This window comes from Phocoena phocoena, chromosome 5 (genome assembly GCF_963924675.1).
Source record: "Phocoena phocoena chromosome 5, mPhoPho1.1, whole genome shotgun sequence".
Taxonomy (NCBI): Eukaryota; Metazoa; Chordata; class Mammalia; order Artiodactyla; family Phocoenidae; genus Phocoena; species Phocoena phocoena.
Window position 1 is genome coordinate 117,872,187 of NC_089223.1, and position 22,350 is coordinate 117,894,536.

The window sequence follows — 22,350 nt, forward strand, 5'->3', positions numbered from 1 at the left end:
GGAATAACTTCTGCAAGGCCTCTATTAAACACAGATCAAGGGTGTCAAGGGTGAAGCAGCAACAGGAGAAATCCACAGGCTAAGAGGCTTCACCGTGGGGTCACTGCAAATCAAGGACACTGGGCCTATTTCAGATGGCAGTACAAGAATTAAATTATTACTAACTGCAAGACAAAAACTACACCATCAAAACTCTAAAGATGGTAAACAGATTAAATAAATTGTATATAAATGAAGAAATCCTCAGGGCTGGAGAAACTTAGGATCACGCAGACAAATGGAGGCTTTCTCAGCAAAGCTGAAGCATATTTATGGTCCTACTGTACTTGGGACTATAGTGCCATTGAAAAGCGGAAACCCAGCTGTCACCTAAGACAGGAAGGGAATTCTGCAAACTTGGCAGCGATTCTGCAGCTGTGTCCTTAATACCCCTCTTGGAGTTTGCCATGGTGTGATGTTACTCACAGAGCTCAAAGAGGTCATGGAGATAGCTCCGTGAAGAATCAAAATGGAAAAGACTGCTGGTATAGAGTGGATTCTGACACCTATCTCAGGATCTAATCTATCCGAACTATCACATCTCTCCCCAGATCCCTGCCCTCAGTATTCCCCACCAGTTACCATTATTTATTCAACCAACTTCAAAACCCGAGTCTTCTCCAACTCCTCTCTTCTCCTCACTTCCATCTCCTGTTAGCTGCCAGCCAAGTCTAGCAGATTCAGCTTCTTCATCGTTAATCCATTCCCTCCTTTTGGTCCTGAAGGCCAGTGCCCTGGTTCAGGTCCTTACTTCCTCAGACTTAAAATAACCTATCCTCCCAGTTTCCAGTATTTTTCCCCAATTCCTTTTATGACCACCATATTATTCATCTTTCTAAATCACAGTCTGGGGCTTCCCTGGTGGCGCAGTGGTTGAGAGTCCGCCTGCCGTTGCAGGGGACACGGGTTCGTGCCCCGGTCTGGGAGGATCCCACATGCCGTGGAGCAGCTGGGCCCGCGAGCCATGGCCGCTGAGCCTGCACGTCCGGAGCCTGTGCTCCGCAACGGGAGAGGCCACAACAGTGAGAGGCCCGTGTACCGCAAAAAAAATAAAAATAAAATAAATCACAGTCTGAATCATGCCGGTTCCCCTTTCAAACCATCTTCAGTTATTCCTCATAGCTCTGAATCAAACATATACTCCTCAGCTTGGCATTCAAGACCCCAGTAATCTCCAGCAGCTCCTCAACATCTATACTATCACCCACACATTTCCATACGAGCACCACATGGTCCAACTTCCTGTCTCTTCTGCAAACTTCTCTTTACATCTGGATCTCACTATGCACACAACTCAATCTACTCCAATCTCACCCATCTTCCAGGGTCCACATCAATCACTGCTTCCTCAAAGAAACCTCTCTCCGTCTCCCCAATTATATGTGATCTCCTGCTTCCCTGAACCTAACACATTTTCCCTGGATATATTATGACCTGCTTTCCATTCTACTTATTTATCTCATCTACTATAATTTTCTCCCAATCACTATTTATTAAGACTTATCTATGTTCCAGGCACTGTCTTAGGCATCAGGAATACAGGGGTGACTAAAACATCTGTGACCCCTCAAATTACACAGAGGAGCCTCAAGCTAGTATTACTATGGAAACTTCATAGTGTACCACGTGATAAGTAGCTAGAACATAATTCATAAACATAGTAAGTATCATTCAATTAAGATGCTTTGTTTAAAACCTCTATTTCTAGTAATAAAAGATTAATTTTAACTGGGAAATTTCAAGAATCATATAGTGTAATCTTTAAGTCCATAACTGAAGTAAAAGTGGAATAAATATCAAATCTTTCCATCGAAATACTGTAGGGCAAAAATTTCCATTTTTTGAAGCTATCCGTAAATTTATTTGTTTAATAAAACAAATGAAAGAGTGGAAAGAAAGAAAATCAGACTTTGCTGTCAATGGGAGTTCAAAGGAATGAATATGATTAACTGAATGAATGAATTTAAAAAGACTATGGATTTGGTTTTCTGATGGCTTTTGGAACTATCATTTTAGAATATTAGTAAATTCTCAGAAGTTCACATGGAGATAACATAGATAGGGGATATGTAGGGTGATCAGGTAAAAAGATGAAAGAATACAACTATGAGATGACCTATGTTAAATTATCATTAAGGAGAAAAACAGGACAAGAATTCTCTCGGGCCTCTATCCTTGACCCAGACATTAGCGAAGAAACTCTGACATTTAAAAGATGGGAAAGTTCTTGCCATATATTCCCATTTTAAATAAGTACACACATTATTACATCTCAGTGTCAAATATCCCCACGATTCACAGTAGTTGTCCAATGCCCCAACTGTGTTCCACCCCTCACCCCGCCTCTGTTCCAACAGTTTATTTACCTCATATGCATCTTTGATGTTCAAGGGCTCACCAAGAGCTGCCACGTGTCCCACGATGCCTTTATTCCACTCTAAGCGGATACAATTATTTGAAGCTTCTTCCAGTGTTGAACCTTCTGCAACGTCAAAGAGGCGGCTAATAAGAAACTTGTCGTTGGCGCTGTCCTCACAGACGAGGAACAGGGAATAGCGGTCAGCGGAGATGAGGCCATGGATATGCAAGAAAATTTTGTGACATAAGGCTGTGACATCCAAGTGGCTAGAAATATCTTTCACTAATTCCAAGAGTCTCGAGCACTGGTCCCCTTCATCATTATCAAACCGTGGCGGGTTTAGAGGCATCTGTTCCTTCTTTTCTGAGTCAGAGAGGAAGCTCACAGTTCCCTCAGAATCCTTGACAACGATGGGTCTAAGAGGTCGATCAAATTCGGAGGCAGAGATCTTCCTGGTTGGTGTTCCAGGGACACTGCTCTCTGCACGGGGACTCTGCTCCGAGGGTAAAGAGCAAGACTCCACGGGGCCTCTGATGCCTTCCTTGCACACAGGGATGGTGTGAACTCTCTCAGCAAACCATGCATTGACCATTTCTCTGCAGAAAAGAACATGTAGACACAGTAAATACTTAAGGAAGAACACCCCTCCTTAAATATTGCTAGCCCTGAAAGCTTCTAAAAATCCTCTCATGGTAAACTGAGGCAGTAATGGTTCAATCTGTCATAGAAAATAAAAACAAGATGGTTTATTTAAGACAGTTTTATTCTGAAAATCTGTAGAGGACAGTTGCTTCAATGAACACTTTGATAAAGTCTGACTCCTATATACATGTATTTTCAGATATCTGATTTACCACACATCAAGTGTCAAGTCTATTCCTCTCAAAATCAATTTGTATTCAAGTAAAAGACACTAAATTTAACAATAGTCTTAGGAAAACATAGATATGGAAATTAATTTGCTATTTAAAACGCACGTCTTGTTCCGAAGTTAAATATTTTAAAAAATTTATCTGAATTTGGCTAGCTAATATGCTTAATTTTAGATAATTGTTATCTATATTGCTATATATACTTTAGATTTAGAAAGGAAAATGAAAAATATAAACAATTTGATCTGGTATGTAGTAAAAAGATTGTATATTTTCATTAATATCATCCTGATAATGTTTGTTCAGATAATGGTAAAAATGATCTCTTCTTCTAGATTATCTATCCCTCGTATAAAGGAGGAAAACAAAAAAGTAAGCATAACTAGTATAAAAAATTCAGCCCGAGAAAACTTAAGTTATTTATGTTGTGAATGTGCCATCCCATGAAGAAACCTGTCTGAGATAAAGCCTTCACAGTGGGTGATTTTTTAAAACAAATATACCGGATCATATATAACCAAATGATTGTTGTTCAACTGAAATAATTCCTCTTGGGCAGCTGTAATCTTATGCCAACTGATGGTGCCATTACTTTAGACATTTTTGAAACTCTTCTTTTGAAACTAACTTCTAAAAATTTTCATAAGCCATATAAGAATATTAGTTTTATCTGAAAGTTACATCTTCTTTTTCACTGAGCCTTCCTCTCAAAACAAGCAAATAAAACCACAAAAAACCTAGAGTGATGGCTAACTTCATATATAGCTTATGCATTAGACTTGACTTTTTCCAAAACTCAAATTTACTTTCAAAAGACAAAAACTTGCTACCACTGAGGATATTTAAAAGAACTGGCCTATAAGAGCAATGCAATCTCCACTCTACAATGACTTACTGATTATTTTCACCAAAGAGCTGGGATAAACGAGTCTGACAGTGTACTATTTTGGACAGTGTAGGGATACAGACACTCTCTCATCCTTTTGGATGCAGTAGAAATTGATAACACCTCTTCAGAGGGCCAGTAGGCAATATCTAACAAGTTTTAAAATGCATTTATCCTTTGTTCCCCAGATTTTACACATGTGGCAAAGGAAGTACCAGGGTATTTATTTACTGTGGTACTGTTTGTTACAGCAAAGATGAGAAGAAACCTAATACCACAAACAGAAGCCTGGAAAACACATCATGGCACATTTATAAATGTAACACTAGACAAAGATTTAAAAATGGTCATGGATACTGATATGAATAATCACAACAATTTATTAAGTGAAAAAAGAAGATCCAGAAGGGGGAAAGAAGAGTTAGCCTTTTTTCAGAGTCTCTACTAAGTCTTTCACTTATAGAATGTTCCCTTAATTATTTTAGTTTGAACAACACTCTATTGTTTGGTAAATATATATTACCCAGAAATGGCACCGGTCTAGAATGAAATGGGTCAAAAAGAGATGACACAGATACTATCAGGATTACCTCATAATTCCAAGTGTTAGATATAGTTATAAATTTTAAAGCTCTCTTTAAAAACCTATGTAGGGACTTCCCTGGTGGTCCAGTGGTCAAGACTCTGTGTCCCCACTGCCAGGGGCATGGGTTTGATCCCTGGTCGGGGAACTAAGATCCTGCATGCCATGCACCACGGCCAAAATAATAATAATAATAAACAAAAGTTTTTTAAAAAGCAATGCAGTAAGTATATTGTACACATCTCCGGTGTATACCTCTAGCACAGAGTCGTTTAAAATACAATTGCCTAATGTTTTATAAATGCATGCCATGGCTTGAGACAAAACTTCCAGTGATGAGAACATACATTGATATTAAAATAATGCTGTATCTCAAAAACTTCGATAGAAATGAGGGGAACATACTTTGGGAAATGCTTACATAACCTCCAAAATCACAGTAGTAGTGCCAAAGACACTGATGTCAGACATGCATGTGAAAAATGTACAGGAAGCATTTGAATAAACTGTTTTGTAAAATGTAAGACAGGAAAAAAGTGATACATTTAAATTAACATATCGTTATTTAAAAATATGTACATGCAACTTAAATTCTCAAATCAATATAAAAAGAGGCATTTTAACTACTTCAGTTACAAACCTGAAACACAGCCTCCTCTTATTTCTTACCTTCTCATTGGAAAATGGTGATCAACTTTTTAATCCAACCACCTACTTGACAGCTCCATGTGAATGTCTAAACAGACAACTTAACATGGTGAAATCAGAATTCCTAATGCCCCATCCTTCATCTTGCACCAGCCTCACTCCCTGCCAGGTTTCTTCGTATTAGTAAGTAGCACCATCATCTCCCTAGTTATTCAACCAAACATCTAGGAATTATTCTGGATTTCTGTTTCCTTCAACTCTCTCTTCTAATCCAGCAGCCAAGTCCTGTCACCTTGACTTCTAAAACCCTATAGTCCAATCTGCTCATTTCTATCTCTTGTACCACTTCCCTGGTCCAAACCCCATAATCTCTCACCTCGGACTGCGGCCACTGCCCCTTAACTGGTCTCTCTGATATTATACTAGCCTCCCTTCAATCCACTCTCCACACAGTAGCCAGAGTCATCTTCGAACAAAGTAAACCTTAACATCTTAACTACCCTACTTGGCTTCTCACTGAATTGAGAATAAAATTCAAACTCTTGCAATCCCTTACCATAGTCCCTCTCACCCATGCCTCCCTGACGTTCCTTAAGCACGTCAGACAGCTCCCAGTCTGGAAAGCTCTCCTCACCTGCACCTGGTTGATCACAGCTTCCTCACCTCCCGTGCAGACAGGTCTTCCCTGATCACTCCACCTCAGGTGGTGCCGACACGTTATGTTCTCCCCCCACGCTATCTGAATTCTTACTATCATCTATTCTTCTGGTTTATTAATCTGTTGGTTTATTGCCTCCTCCGATGAGATGTAAATTTCATACTTGTCTGTCTTCTTCACGACTGCATTCCTGTACTTAGAAAGCGCCTGTCACATACTGAGTCCTTGATAAATATTTGAGTGAAGAGAATGAATAAATGACGACTCCTAAATCACCTGCATTAAAGGGGACAACAGTCTTTTGAAAATGTGAATGCTGACATGTTTGTTACAGAAAATCAACATTGTGTTTTAGCTATTAATGTTCATCACCCCTTGGATGTAAGCCTCATAACTGACCACGGCTAATTTACCCTCATATATCCTGTAGGGCCTAATATATGTCTTAAACAGAGCCAGTGTCCAAAAATTCTTCGTTAGGTGTTTTGTATTATTATATTTAATAGTCTCACAAGTGTTGTATTTCTAGATATTCTCTTGGAGAGATTAACTCAGTATTAAATGACACAGGAACAGTAGATCTGGTATATTCAGTGATTCAATCAACCATTTTTATTAATCACCAGTCATGGGGGAAAGGGTTTTCTCATGACCACATTATTGATTATCTGAGTCCCTGTAGATATATCCCTGTGTATGGAAAACATATGTTATCATAACATCAAAACAATCACTTATAAACCAACCGTAAATAAAATTAAATCATCTCTCACACCTCTCTCCCTTCAGGCATCCCTTGACGTTTTGCAGTGCATGACCTATGTGGCTGTATGAAGTGGGCCGTCCTTCCTAAGACTAATATCTATCATTTCCTGTTGATTTTTTTTTTTTTTTTTTTTTTTGCGGTACGCGGGCCTCTCACTGCTGTGGTCTCTCCAGACGCACAGGCTCAGCGGCCATGGCTCACGGGCCCAGCCGCTCCGCGGCATGTGGGATCTTCACGGACCGGGGCACGAACCCACGTCCCCTGCATTAGCAGGCAGACTCTCAATCACTGCGCCACCAGGGAAGCCCTGATTGTTTTTTAATACTTCAATCTCTGCAAATACAAATCACCTGCAGACTGAAATTTAAACTCTTATGTAAGATACAGAATTTCTAGAAGTAAACCAAAGTGATGTTGGAGAACTATTCTAATATTACATAAAACCACTGATAATTAAGGGTTAAGCTCAATAAAAAAACTGTTAACAATCAAAAAATTAAACAACAGCAAGGATCATGACATAACAAATACCTGAAAAGAGAATTCTATTCAAATAACTGCATTCTAGATTAAGAAGGGCTGCTGGAAGAACTGATGACATCTTCAAATATTAATTTTAAAAACCTGTATTTGGGGAAAAAGACTCTATGATTCTGCTGCAAATGTCAAATAAGAAGTAAAGATATTGGTTTATGGCATAGTCTTGCCAGAAAATTGTGTATTTTACAAATTAGCTTGGAGTTTTCATTATAATCTAAATTTTACTAAGTCCAAAATAAGGTAAATTTACTTTCATTACCTGTGGTTCCATTTTTCAAGATAAAGTTCCAATCAAAACCTTTTCAGTGATATTTTTCGCTTTTAACTGGATTCACTTTTAAGTGTCTTTTTTCTCTAGAATGGATTATTCTCATGAAGGTCCTTGAGAGTGTCACTAACTAGCACTAACTAGGCTGGGCACCAGGGATACAGGAGTGAGCAAGCCCAGACCTCTCCTCCCTAAACTGAGGCTTATATTGTGTCCAGAAGTTAATTTATACACGTACTGTATTCGCTGTCATATGAAGTTATACGTAACTGCATGTGAATGAAGAAAGATGGAGAGATGAACATGTCAAATACAAGGGTAAATATACCAGATGAGATTCAAGAAACCTGGCTGGTAGCTCTGACTGGAGCAAATCACCTCTATGGCCTGAGACAGGATCTCTATTTTCCCTTCTTTCTCTTCCTTGAGTCTATGAGATTTTGAAAAGTATTTACATTAGTGATACTGAAAGGAAAAAAAGCACCATTTTATTTCAACCTGGTGAGGCAGGCACTAACAATCCTACTTTCTCAATTATGCAGCTAAATTAAATGGCTGAACCACACACATTCTGCTAGCTGGCAGCAAAATCAGGAATCAAATCTAGGTCTCCTATTCCCAGTCTTACAGCCTGTAAGACTATAAAAGTTCCCAGAACACCAATGTTTGTCATGAAGACACTTCATAATGTCTAGCTGCATCTGAAAGAATCAAAAATCAAATTTAAACACACAAGGAATAGAGAGAATAAAATCACTTATAATACACATTCTCTAACTTAATTCTTTCCATCCAGATCGTAAAAGGATGGCACACTAAACCACTGAGGTAAAAACACTGCCCCAAGGGACTCAGAGAACAAATGTTCTTAAGGATTGTGTCCTGAAAAAATCTAACTGAATCCAATGCCTATGTTTCTCTGAAAACAGGTCATGGTTTATAAACCTAAAATGATGCACTGAAAAGAATGTATAATAAATGTGTTCAAGAGAAGAGTAATTCTCAGGGCTGCTAGATTTAGCAAATAAAAATACTGGATACCCAGTTAAAACTGAGTTTCAGATAAACAATGAATAATTTTTTAATATAAGTAGAATCTAAAATTCAAATTGTACGGGGTGTCCTGTATTTTAGCTGGCCACACTAGTCGTTCGATATTCTGTTTTTCCCAACTGAAATTATTGGCAGATAGACAACAAAGAAAAGGTAGGTTCTGTGGAGCATACTAATGAGCTCCAGGCTATTAAACCACTAATACTAATTTTATCATTTAAAGAGCACAAAGGATCCTGTGCACCACATTGTGATCCTGTGCTTGATAACGGAACCTTTTGAAAGCTCTTGGATTAATAATTTGTGGCATAAAGTTCTTCCTTAAATCAAGCCTTTTCATTTTACTGTCCAAACCATACCATATATTTAACAGAGAAAAAAACAAACTGCAATCTACTTATAAAACGGAGGTTGACTAATTGCTAAAAATTCTTGGGACTTACAAAGCACCCCGAGAAGTTGTGTTTTTCAGCCATAAATCCAAGATTCCAATCATTATTCTAGCATTTGCTGCCAATGGGATTTGTGACCAGTGGCAAACAATTTTCTTCTTCTGAGTTTCAATTTCATCCTCTACATAATACGGGAAATACTGCCTGTTCTACCTTCTTCATGAAGTGCAAGGTGCTGACTGTCTTCAGCACAGTATAAAGTCAAGAATACCAAACTGGCCATCAGGAAACAACTCTAGTTCCAACTATAAGAATACACAGATGTGAGGCTGAACCAATCACAACTTCGCTGGAGGCCGTTTTCCCCAGAGTACAAGTCCTTCATTATAAAAATGGTCAGCTGTATGAACAGGTCATGAAGACTCCCACAACTTCTTATGTTATCAATAGGCCAGTAGGTGATGATTATTAGTTTGGTCAACTCCGGTCATCTCCTTTTGCCCCTTAGCTTCCCCATTTTCAAACAGGGGAAAGACTTCTTACTGCTTCACTCACATGTCTGAGACAAGTTATAAAATGCATGTGGGGCTTCCCTGGTGGTGCAGTGGTTAAGAGTCCACCTGCCAATGCAGGGGACAAGGATTTGAGCCCTGGTCCAGGAAGATCCCACATGCCACGGAGCAACTAAGCACGTGCGCCACAACTACTGAGCCTGTGCTCTAGAGCCTGCAAGCCACAACTACTGAGCCTGTGCGCCACAACTACCAAACCCCACGTGCCTAGAGCCTGTGCTCCGCAACAAGAGAAGCCACCGCAATGGGAAGCCCGCACACCGCAATGAAGAGTAGCCCCTGCTCGACGCAACTAGAGAAAAGCCCACGAGCAGCAACGAAGACCCAACACAGCCAAAAATAAATAAATAGATAAATAAAATTTTTAAAAAAGGAAAAGAAAATGCATGTGGAAGCATTTCAAAATCTCTTCCATATTTTTAAGATGTTGCTATCTCCTAGACCCTTAGTACTCATTCCAGTGGAGACGTAGGGCTGGGGTAAAGAGCAATGGCTGTTCATTTCCTCATAAAGTTCAGCCAAGAGAATCAGAGGAAGTGAGGGGGAAAGAGGTCGTGTTCCAGGTGGTATGGGTCCACAGGCCGAGTGGGTCTAATGGCATTTGGAAATCGGCTGGCTACATGCATCCTGAGCATTCAAAGTCCTTGTCCAAAGCAGATACTGCAGATTGTCATTTATTATAGAATCCCACTAAGTTCTCCCCCTAAATAGAAGAGTTACACCATAACTCCCCATAAGTTACATCCTAGCTATGTGAGCAGAAAGAATGAAATGCATGCAAGTTCCACAAAGGTATTTTACCCTCTGCTCCAAGCGCTAATAACTTAGAGACTCTGCTTTCATGTATAAGCAAGTCCTTGTTAACTGTCCTGCAATCACAAGCAGAGTGGCCCTCTTGAAGTCTTTGAGTTGATTTAACTTTTACAAGGCTGTTAATGAAAAACAATAGGCCCTGGACCCTTGAAATAAAGCCACAGCCAAGAGAAATACAATAAAAATTAATGCTGAGAATTTATAATCGATGACAAGATCCTGATGTTTAACATCCCATCCAAATCATTCCTTCTCTCCTCACCAAAATCTGTTTTACTATCCTCCAGTCATTTATTTCCTTCCATATTTTATTACACAAAAAACTGCTTACCTCAAAAATGAGATGTATTATATATCTTTTTAAAATGGGTAAATTCAATTTAGTTTTGTTTTTAAACTTTTACAATATGTCTTAAAATAACTAGAGAAACCCTGGAGGGTACCAGAATCAATGCTGGGAGTTATTGCTCTCAGGTAACACTCACGTGAAAACCATCTGTGGTTTCAACTTGTGGGTATCACAGCTGCTGCTCAGCGCTCACTAAGGAACCCTTTCCCATACTGAGCAAGTAACGAACCCAAAAGATTGATATTAATTAGACACCAGGAAATAAAGCCAAGATAAAAACTTGTCATGAGTTTACCATAAATGTGACTTGGATTTTAAATCTCAACTCTTTTAAAACAATGAATCCAATCAGAAGTTTACTGTCTTAATATTCTACTTTACTGAAGACTCTTGCAGCTCAAACTGTCCATGCAATGATGATTTAATATAAAAGTCAGTGTCACGAGGAATAACATTGAACGCATTTTGATTTCATGAGGCTTCTTTATAGCACTAACAGCACTGCATTCTCCAAGACAGTGCTTCAATGTGGGTAGAGCACACTACGAAACTAAATGAGTGCATGCACTCAAAAGGCCAGGCGGCCAGGTCCTAGCAGCTGCTGCAGGAAAAGGCTGAGCTCGACATTTCCATTGTCAGACATTTGGGGTCTTTAGACCAGGGTCTTTAGCCTCTTCCTGAGTTAAATTCCTCATGACATTAAATCCACGAGTCTTTGCATTGCTTCCATTAACAGTGATACTGAACTTCAGTAGAAAATGGTGGGTAAGGGCCCTAGGTGGGACAGACTTAGGCTTCAACTCCAGAGCTGCTTCTAAGATAAGACCTCAGGTGCATTATTTACTCTCTCTGTAAGATGGAGATAATGGCATTAACCCTCACAGGCTTCTTAAGAAAATTAAGGGAAATCATGCCTATACAGTGATAGCATAGAGTCTGGTACACAGTGTTTAATATGTGATAGTTACTGTTTTTAAGTTAATTGAACATTGTTTTTTTGGCCGTGCCACAGGGACTGCAAGATCTTACTTCCTAGACTGGGGATTGAACCTGGGTCCTTGGCAGTGAAAGCACTGAGTTCTAAACACTGGGCCACCAGGGAATTCCCAAGTTAATCGAACATTAACTGGAATATATTTTCAAAAGCAATTAATTTTTTTGTAAAAATAAAAAGAATTTATTCATGGGTTTCTACAGAATAATGATGTTAGCCATTATTTGTTTTTAAGCTCCTAGTTTAAAAGCACTAATTTCTCTATAGAAACACTTGTGCAAAAAAAAAATTGTTTTAATGTTGGTATTTTCTCAAATTAGAATTGAAAAAACATAGACTCCCTAGACCAATAACCACACTTACATATAACAAATTTTCTGAATAACACATAAAGATTAAGAGCTGAACATGTAGTTGAGAAAAATCACTTTCTATTACTACTCAGAACTTAATTTTTAAAAATAAGTTATAGAATTTGGGGGACAATTTTTTCAAAATATCACAGATACAATAAAACTGTTTGACAACAAATGTGATATACAACTAATTATCTATAATAAAAACCATAGCAATATTTCATAATAACCATAATTCTAAACTGGAGAATGATTTTAATACTTGATAAAACAATGCTTCAACACTCTGCTACAAGAGATCTGGGGATTAAAGCCGATCCATTTTAGTTCCTACTCAAGGGGGCTTACTTGGGGGAATTCTGTAAGTAGGTTGATGCCTGGGTCTCAAGGAGGTTACCCAGGAACAGTAACATTTGGGGAGATTTACAGAGTGCCTCAAACAAAACAGAGGAAAAAGTTGCAAGCCCTGAATGACCCACAAAACACAATGCATGGTCGTGTTTTTTAAGTCTCCTATTAAAACTTCACCCCTTTCTCTTTATCTCCAGTGCTTTTTTCATCATTCATATGAATTAACCACTAAAACCAGAATTACAAAGAATGTGTTAGTTTCCTGTCTAAAAAGGGATGGTTGATAATTTATATGGAAATGTGCTTTATCTGTAGGAAAAACATAAAAATAACTCACATAAAATATAATGTTAGATATTTCGCCTGCTCTTGGATCCTTATTTTACACAGTTCTAGCTGCGTTGTTTGTAAAATTTGACCTAGATCCACCACTCATACTTGGAAAATACTTAAAGGAAACTATTCAATCTAAGAAGTTGATACTCTGCTCCTCTGGTGAGAATCAAGAATGCTTAGAGCTGAAAGAGATTTTTAAACTCATTTATGAATTTCTCTGCCTTGATTTCTCATCCCCTCCTACCTCCCATTTTAAAGCCAAGATTTATTAACCTGGGCCAGTCACAAAGCTTGGGACACAGTCGGGAGGTCTGGACTCCCATTCCAATTCCCTTTCCAGTACCTTACACAATCCACAAAAGGTTCTGTTTAAACCATTAACAAAAATTCTTCTAAAAAATGAGAAGGACACAAAGTCTATTAAATCCCTTTTCTGTTGTTCTAATCCCCACTTATCAGAATAAGGGGATGACTCTCAAAGTTTGCAATTATAATTAAGGTACTGATGATTCTCAAGGTAAAATAAATAGTAAACTACTGAAAATCACTCTATAAAAGATAAGGAAATATGTATTAATTCCTTTAAATTTCTTAAGAACCCTAGAAGTAAATGCTATTATTCCCATTTCACAGAGAAAGCAAATAAAGTACCTAAAGGTCATACTTTTAAGAAAGAGGTAGTTCTGGGGTTGAAGCTTAAATCTGTCCTATCTGGGGCCCTTAACCACCATAAATTGAAGTAAATTTTAAAGAGTTCAGAACAGTGGCTCCCAACCAAGTTGTGGTGCCAGCTTTTGGGGGCATTTGGAAGTGTGTGTCACAATAATCAGGTGCTCCTGAAATGTAGTGTCTGGGGCCCAGGGATGTTAAACATCCTGCAATACGCTGAACAGTTTCTCACAACAACAAAAAGTATCACTACCAAAGCCAAACAGCATCCCCTTTAAGAAGCAATGGTTTACTATAATGGAAAAGAATATGAAAAATATTAATCACTTTGCTGTAAACCTGAAACTAACACAACATTGTAAATCAACTATACTTCAATTTAAAAAAAAAGAAAGAAAGCAACAGTTTAGGAGAATAAAAGATTAACCTACTATAACAGTGTATCAAATGAAACAGGGGCTATCTGGGACACCTCCAAGTGATTCCTCCAATAATCTCTACTCAGATGTTACAGTGAGTAGTTCCCTTGCTTCTGGCATGGATTAGAAACAAATGCTGTCTAAAGTTATTTAATGTTCCCAAGTTTTCTCCAGCTATGAAAACATCTGAGAAGCTTACTGGGACCAAATATAAATAAAATGCAGAACTGCTTCACATGGTTTTACATTCAAATTTGACCAAGAGTTGGAAGAGAAATGTTTTGTAATTTTCCATGCATTCACAATCACATGTATGGAAAATGTTCCTTAAAGGAAAACTTACTTGCATCTGAAAGAAAACCTAATAACCAAAATCTATGCCGTAAATATGTAAACCGATTTGTTTAGCAACTTAGAGACGGGAAAGATTGGACTAGATTGGCATGGCCCAATATGCGGTATGAGAAGCCCTGAGAGTCCAGAGCAATTATGTTTTGAAGATCTGTAGTTTGTCTATGGAAATGCTTCAATTTTGTGTTTTCACACTAATGACAATTAAAACCAAAGAAAAAGAGTAAAAGATGTATACTTTAAATTACTGGGATGACCACCTTATAATCAAATACTATCCTGCAATTTTAGCAGTCAAGTTTATATTTGTATTTACAATCACACTGCCGCCCAATGGTTCTGGGATAAAGAGAAAAGAAAAGAGGTAGATTTAATATGTAAATGTACTTTCAAGCCAAATAAAAACCAAAAGCTGGTGTATTGTGCTATAGGACTAAAAGTTGCATGATTGTTATGAGAGACCCAGTGGGAGAAATGAATCATCACAAGGCAACTGTAGCAAAGGCAAGCTGACCTTACCAGACCCCCCTGCATCCCAATCAGGGCCACATTCACTCTACAAGTATGAATGTTGTCAATTTGCATTTGGCTAGAGTTTTATCATTTTATTCATAATTAACTTATACATTTATTTTGGTATTACAGTTGCATAAATGCTATGATTAAATTATACCTACTCTTAAGAATTCCTCATTTAACTCACATTAAAATGAGAGAAAGTCAATACTAGGTATGGCAGATATCTGGAACTTCTGGATGCACTCACATCACTTTCTTTGGGGAGTTCCCCTCCCCCGCCCCCCACTGACATATCACACTATGCGTTACCTGCCCCAACAGTGAGACAACCCTATTCTTCCCAACACAATGACTGGCCCAGAGCAGGCAAGTGATGCAAGCAAGGCCAAATAATTTTGAGAGGGCTGATATGGGTAAGAAGGTACTTTTCACACATGAGAAATTTAAGACCCACATAAACTTGCCAAGAAGAAACTTTTCCAGCTCACGAAGAAAGTCTACCGGAGAATAAAGCCAATGCAGCATAGGGCCAAAAGGACAGATGGAGGGAGGAAGGGAGGGTGGGAGGGTGGGAGGGAGGGAGGGAGGGAGGGAGGGTGGGAGGGAGGGAGGGAGGGTGGGAGGGTGGGAGGGAGGGAGGAAGGAAGGAAGGAAGGAAGGAAGGAAGGAAGGAAGGGAGAAAGGAAGGGAGAAAGGAAGGAAAGAAGACAGATTGACTAGATAGACATACAGACAAAAAGAATGTTGACAAGATTATTTCACACCCAAACCAATCTCCAGGAACGTCAATCATGTGAGTTAATTATGTACGAGTTCAAGTTGAGTTTTTGTCACTTGTGACCAAAAGCTTTTTAACTAAGATACTGGGGATCAATAAGAATGTCTTTCTTGGGCTTCCCTGGTGACGCAGTGGTTGAGAGTCCGCCTGCCGATGCAGGGGACACGGGTTCGTGCCCCGGTCCAGGAGGATCCCACATGCCGCGCAGCGGCTGGGCCTGTGAGCCATGGCCGCTGAGCCTGCGCTCCGCAACGGGAGAGGTCACAACAGTGAGAGGCCCGAGCAAAAAAAAAAAAAAAATTTGAAAGACACTGAACTACATGATCTCCTCCAACTCTAAAGTTCAAAGATCCTGTGTATGTGTTTTAATTATTTCATCAGCTTAAAAAATCAGGATCTGTATATGTATGGCTGATTCACTTTGTTATAAAGCAGAAACTAACACACCACTGTAAAGCAATTATACTCCAATAAAGACGTTAAAAAGAAAAAAAAATCAGGAGCTTTTCTCTTCTTATGACCTCAGTATACTTATTATTACAAAATATAATAACAAAATTATTCAGAGAAGACAATTTGCAAAATGTTAATCTTACTTTACAATTCAGAATCAAGAGAAAGGTCTCAAAGAACACAGAAGCTAACAATGGCACCTAAGACTTCATAAAGCATGTTCACTACAAACTACAAATGGGGCACATGGATATCTATATCTCCATATATATGGCTTTTTTAAAGCTTTTTAGAATATTCATCGGAATGACTCTTATGAACTTAACACTCAGTTTTCTTTACCTGCCTTAAATATTTAGCTGGCAATAAGTATAAATTCCTACCAGTTAGAGAAAATGAATAAAGCACTCACACCATGAAAAAAAATATGATTCAAAATAAAATGAGAATACCAAGTCGGTAAATAAGATTACAGAACTAAATATCAAATGAATGACTCAAGTGGAAAGACTTTCTTCAATTTTTATTCTTATGTTGTAATTCACAGGCACTTTTTTTTTTTTACTGAGAACCTGATTTAACAGATATTTCCAAGGCCACATCAATCAGTTATAACATTGGTCAACTGAATCTACATCTGTCCAGCTAAAGTAATCTCACAGGAAGTCCTGCAAAGTCAGTAGCTAGTCTGCATTCTAAACTCAAAACTTAGTCATTTTTCAACCCTCCAATATCAATCAACTCGGTGATTTATTTAATTGCCCTGCAGTCCTTACCACAGGCTTTTATCCTAAGATGAGTTTTTATCCTACAATTAGCCCTGAGAACAAAGAAAAAAATCTAACTCAACACAACAGTTACAGGTTTAATAAACTGTTAGTTTGAAAAATATTTGGGGGACAAACTAATAAATACCAAGCACTTTTTTTTTAAGCCTTTTCAAGTATGAAAGAACTCTTTTCCAAGCATTATTAAAATGTAGCAGGAAGTTCAATCAGTTTTAAGTTAATTCATATTTTCAAATATAGAGGAAGGGAAGCAACTTAGTAAGACATACTCTCTGTAATCAGATGAGCGTGAAGGTACAAACTTTACCCATACAATTTGGAAGCACTTTCAAATATTTTAAAAGAAATGATATCAGAGACCAGACTCAAGTCATTTCTTTAGGTGGAACTATTTAAAAAGGAAATTTTGTTGTACAACATAATCAAAATGCCAAAAACTGCTCATCTTTAGGTACTGAAGATGATATTAAGAAAATATTGGCAATTCCAATAGATCTTCAGATCACAAACTGAAAAAAAAAGCTACTGAATTGTACCACAAGCCTATTTAAGTGTTATACTAAGCAAATAGATTTATTTTGAATGACTAATTGCAATGCATTAGTTGTACCACAGTTTTAGGAATCATGATCTTGTATTGGGGGCTTTAAAAATGGAACTGAATATGAAACCTTGAGAACACTCATAGAAGAGCAATGAGAAACATCATTTCAGGGGCTCCTACAGATTCTTCCAGATTCAATCCTATCCAAATTCAATCCACATGAGTACTTTTAGGCCACTAAAAGGTACCTTCGAGCTGGCTATAAGGACCCTGGTTACAAGCAATACAAGGATAAAAGGACATTATTACACTAGAATTACCATAATGAAAATATTAGAAATAATATCAAAGCCAGACTGAGTCAATACCCACAGGATTTTATTATCTTCAACACTAGTGACTGCTTAACAAAATATGCTTAACAAAACGTGTCTGAAAATTGTGAGTTTATATTCCTATATGATCACAGAAACAATCATTTTTAAGATTGAATAGCAATATTTATTTTACACCTATTATCTGACTTTAAGATAATATCTTGCAAAAAAAAGTTACAGCTTTTAGAGATGAGAAAAAATAAAAGACAGACAGACAGAAAGAAAGAAAGAAAGAAAAGAAAGAAAAGAGAGAGAAAGAAAGAATCCCAAAGAAAGAAAGAAAGAAAGAAAGAAAGAAAGAAAGAAAGAAAAGAAAGAAAGAAAAGAGAGAGAAAGAAAGAATCCCAAACTCAGGACCTGGAACATCAACTAATTCACCACAGCTTTGCAGTGTCAAATAAAAGGTCTATCATAGAAAACTACATGCGAGTGTAAAACTTCTGTTTCTGGACTTTGATCCAAGTGGTCATAAAAAGGTGTCCTCACTTATTAGTATCTCCTATTTCCAGTATATGCCAAATATTCTCAAGCTTTTGTCTAGTACAAAACAAAGCAATAAAAAGTCAATCATATTACCCCTATAATTCTAAATGATCTAAAACATCGTGCACAGTCACAGAGCTGATTAGTAACTAATGAAAGGTAAGTTATTCTAATAAGCTGTCAAGAATAACAACAGCTGTTAAAGTGGCATTAGCACCAGAAAGGCTTCATCTGTGAATGCACAAGCATTAAAGCCCTTAATGAACGCAGCATCTCAAACTCGTAGGACTGCAAAGTTTTCTATGATAGTGAGGGTGGAGGTTTTCCATAGGTTTTAGTTACTAGTCTCCAAGTAATTTTTATGCCTATAGATTATGTTATGAATAGTTCAACTGACACTCTCAAAATTCACTTAAACAGGTTTTGATTGCTGAAAAGCATCTATTTGTGTGCTGCAAGCTATAGCTTTTTTTTTTTTTTTTTTTTTTTTTTTAAGCTATAGCTTTTAAGGAGGTGCTTAGCTCTGTATTTGAAGATAATTATAGGAAACAATGTAATACAGCAGCAATAATTGCTTTCAAGGTCAACCAAAATTCACAGGTGTTTAAATGAGAAGTTAGTGCCAGAACCTTCCTTCTATTCAGTGACTACTATTGAGTGCAGACCATTCAGTCTGGGGAGAGAATAGAGAAGCATGCATGAATGTCAAACAACAATTAAATCAAATAAGGTAGAAACAGTTCTATCAATGAGACTGTTCACAGGCACAGATGGCCAATCTCAGTGAATTCAAATTTATTTAAAATCTTAAAACTCGCCAAATGCCTCTACAGAGCTATTCTGTTGCATGGGTTTCCTGAATCACATACAGTATTCATTTTTTACATTGTGTAACAAAAGGGAAAAAAGCAAAGTAATGTGATCTTCTTGTTAAAGCAAACAAACAAACAAACGACTTAGCTGTAAAGTTAAGGTGTCTGTAATAAGATTTGACCACAACCATGTGAATCACACCGTGTTCAGCAGGTTGGCCTTTTTATAATCAACTAGTGCCCAATCTCTGATTCTTATTTTAAGTTTCCAGTTAATGCCATCAAATATAAGCCCAAACTGGAATACTGTTTCTTGAAAAACCTCTGGCTACGCATAAGACTTAGATTATATTCTTCACACTGACAACTTTCAGCGCCTTGCAACTCCTAAAACTGAGGGCCTGCCCTACTCTTGAATGTCTTACACTTTCATTTTCCGGCTTACACTCAACATAAACTCTTCTCTCAAGATTGTATACACACACATATATATCACAGAAAGGGTTCAGCCTCTTGTCAACATCAACTGTAATATAAAAACCGTAACTGAAGGTCTAAATTTTACACTAAGCAGTGTACTTTTGAGAACTGGGATTTTAATCCTATGCTACTTGGGAAAAAAAGTAATGTGAAAAGAAATGTAACTTAACTCATTCAATTTATTTTCCAAAAAAAAGTAACTCAAAGTTCTGGCAGGCTCTCAAAGTGAAGTGTTTTTACGTATGAGTTAAAACCTACCGCCAAACAACCCCAAGTTTATGTCTTTAAAAGGGGGGGGGGAGACAAAGGACATTTACGCTGATTTTAAAATAAGTAATTTTGTTCTTTCTTAATAATCTGCCTGAAGAACATCTCTAAAGAACATCCCCCTACACATTTAAAATATCAGCCCAGTTCTCCTGCCCATTCCCCATTCTATGCGCTAGTTCATTAAGGGCGGAAGAGTGGAAGTGTGCAAGGGTGAAAGCAAACCGGGGACAGATGGCCTACGAGAAGGTGACCTCTAAAAACTGTTGGCTCCCAGAAATCGATAATTCCAGACCTAGATGGTCTTAGTGCCTCACCCCAAACTCGCAGAAAAGTCCTCTTCGAAAAGAAACCACTTTCCATTCAGGGTTTATCCTCTGGTCGCTCCAGATTTAGGATTTTGATAGAAGGCGAAAGCGGCGAACAGGATTTTAAAAGGAGAGCGGAGTAATTAAACAGAAGAGATAAGATTTGCGCCGAAGCCACCGCCTCTTACTAAAAACCTCCGAAAGTGATCAAATCGACACCAACTCTGAACGTTCGTTATAAGACGTAGAGTTAAAAAGAGCCCCATCTAAAAGTATTACATCCACGGGAAAGTAAAGGAAGACAAAAATCTCATAGAGTCCATTTTCAGTGAAGCGTCGCCCGCCGGTGTGACCCGGGGGCCACCCCCCCAGCACCCGGCCCCCACCGCGCCCCCGGGGAAAGTGGGAAAGACGGGGAGATGCTGAAGGAAGTACCTTGTTTTGTCCCCAAAAGGCAACATAGCAAACGTGGTGAGTTGGAGGTGCAGATCAGGCGGCCTCGACGGACCCTGGACTCCAGGAGGCGCCGGGGGGCGACGACGTGCCCAGGTGAGGCCGGTAACGCGAAGCCGGCTCCCCTACAGCCTCCGCGGTCGCGCCACCGCCCGCGGCCGCCCGTTCGCCCAGCGCTGCGCCGCCCCCTGGCTGGGAGCGCCCGGCCGAGTCGCAGCGGTGCGCCGGCGAGTGGGAGCCCAGCGCCCAGCCCCGGCCGGCCCTTTCACCATCACCGCCCCGCGTGCGTCTCCCTCCCGGCAAGGCGGCCAGCGTCAGCTGCCCGAAGGCCGCTGCCGGGAGCCGGCGACGGCGAGGTTCGGGCCCCTTCTCCAAAGGGGTGCGTCTGGGAGTCAGCCCGAGTCCGAGCGCAGCAACCTTGCCCGCGCCCCGGCTTCGCACCAACTCCTCCGGCTTCGGGGCACCAGCCCGCCACGCACTATCCGTTCCACCCTCCTAGCCCCTCGGCTTCAGCCTCAATTCCTAAGTCTCCCGCGAGCGTTTCCCACGCGCGCCCCGACTGCTCGCTAAGCAGCCGCCTCCCAAAGGACAGGACCCCGCCTCCCAAAGGACAGGCTCCCTCCTCCCCGCCCTCCGCAGCAGGCGCCCCAGCGGTTGGCTCCGGACCAGGAAGAGCTGGCCTCTGGGGTCGCCTCGGGCCGCGGGACCTGTCACCCGCCGAGGTCCGCTCACCGCCGCGCCTCCCCACCGCCCTTTGTGTGCACGCCACGAACCCCTCCGCGGAGCCCGTTCGGCGGCGCCGCCTTGCGCGCAAAAGCGAAGGAAAAGGAGAGCGCGGAACAACCAGGGGACTGGAAGGGGGCAAAAGGCGACAGCACTCACTTTGGGAAGGTTCCGGCATGTTGCTGCCTTTGGGCTTCTTCGTGGTCTCGCCCCTACCCTGGCTTCCCCGCCCCGCCAGGGCAGGGGCGAAGAGAGACGGGGGAGGAGCGGAGCCACAGGGAACGCGTTGGAAACGGTGCTTCCGGAGCTGCAGGGAAGGGGCTTAAAAACTGTTTTGGTTTCGCTAAGGAGATTTGGGGGAACCAGGAGGCTAGAGAAGGGCTAGAGGAAGGCCTGTGAGCGCAGATATATGAAAATAATCTTGCTCCCAGGGAATACCAGGGCTGCCAGCGTGTGTGTGTGTGTGTGTGTGTGTGTGTGTGTGTGTGTGTGTATGGCGGGGGGGGGAAGTCGGCACGTTCATTTTTGTATTTGAACTTTGTGAGCAAGTTGGATCGAATCCGACGGTTTTTCGACTGTACTGGCCTTAAAGTCGAGGTCTCAACACCATAACAGGATCATGGCCCTACTTCAAAAGCAAAGGGCCTGAGAGTGGAGACGGTTTAATGGTCAACGAAGGGGAAAATTCAATAGGGGAGAGAGATCAGCCCCAGGTCACGCTCCAGGCCCCGGCAGGGTCTTCCGTGGGTCCTCTTCTTACCTGGTGCCTTTCCTAACAAAGTAAGAGAAGGTAAAGTCCCAGTGATCGTCCAGCCACGCTTCGACCGAGTCCTGGTCCCACTGCTGCTGCGGCCGCGCGGAGCCGGGGCCGCTCCGCTCCATGATCGGCGCGGCGCGTCTCTGCGGCTTGCTGGTGCTGGTTTTCCACCCCAGCTGGGGTCCCTCCCTTGGAGGAGCTGGACTCTGCCTCGAGACCCTCCCCGTTCGCCCTGCTCCAGTCCGGCCGGCTTTCGGCGAAGCTGCTCAGGCACCGGGCCACCCTCCTGCCATGCCCTGCCTCTCCCGGTCCTCACCGCTCCCAGGTGTGGCGG

At 40.3% G+C, this 22,350-nt stretch overlaps 1 protein-coding gene across 1 annotated transcript in view; it reads right to left on the bottom strand.

Moving 5' to 3' along the window:
• The window catches only part of PDE5A (phosphodiesterase 5A), a 135,340-nt gene extending 113,106 nt beyond the window's left edge, over window positions 1–22,234 (bottom strand). Inside the window, exons 1-2 of the mRNA XM_065877153.1 lie at window positions 22,020–22,234; window positions 2,406–2,994 (exon numbers count right to left, since the gene is read on the bottom strand). Coding sequence (XP_065733225.1) covers window positions 2,406–2,994; window positions 22,020–22,141 — 711 coding nt within the window. The 5' untranslated portion in view covers window positions 22,142–22,234. The remainder of the gene's footprint in view (window positions 1–2,405; window positions 2,995–22,019) is intronic.
• Between the last annotated feature and the right edge of the window lie 116 nt (window positions 22,235–22,350).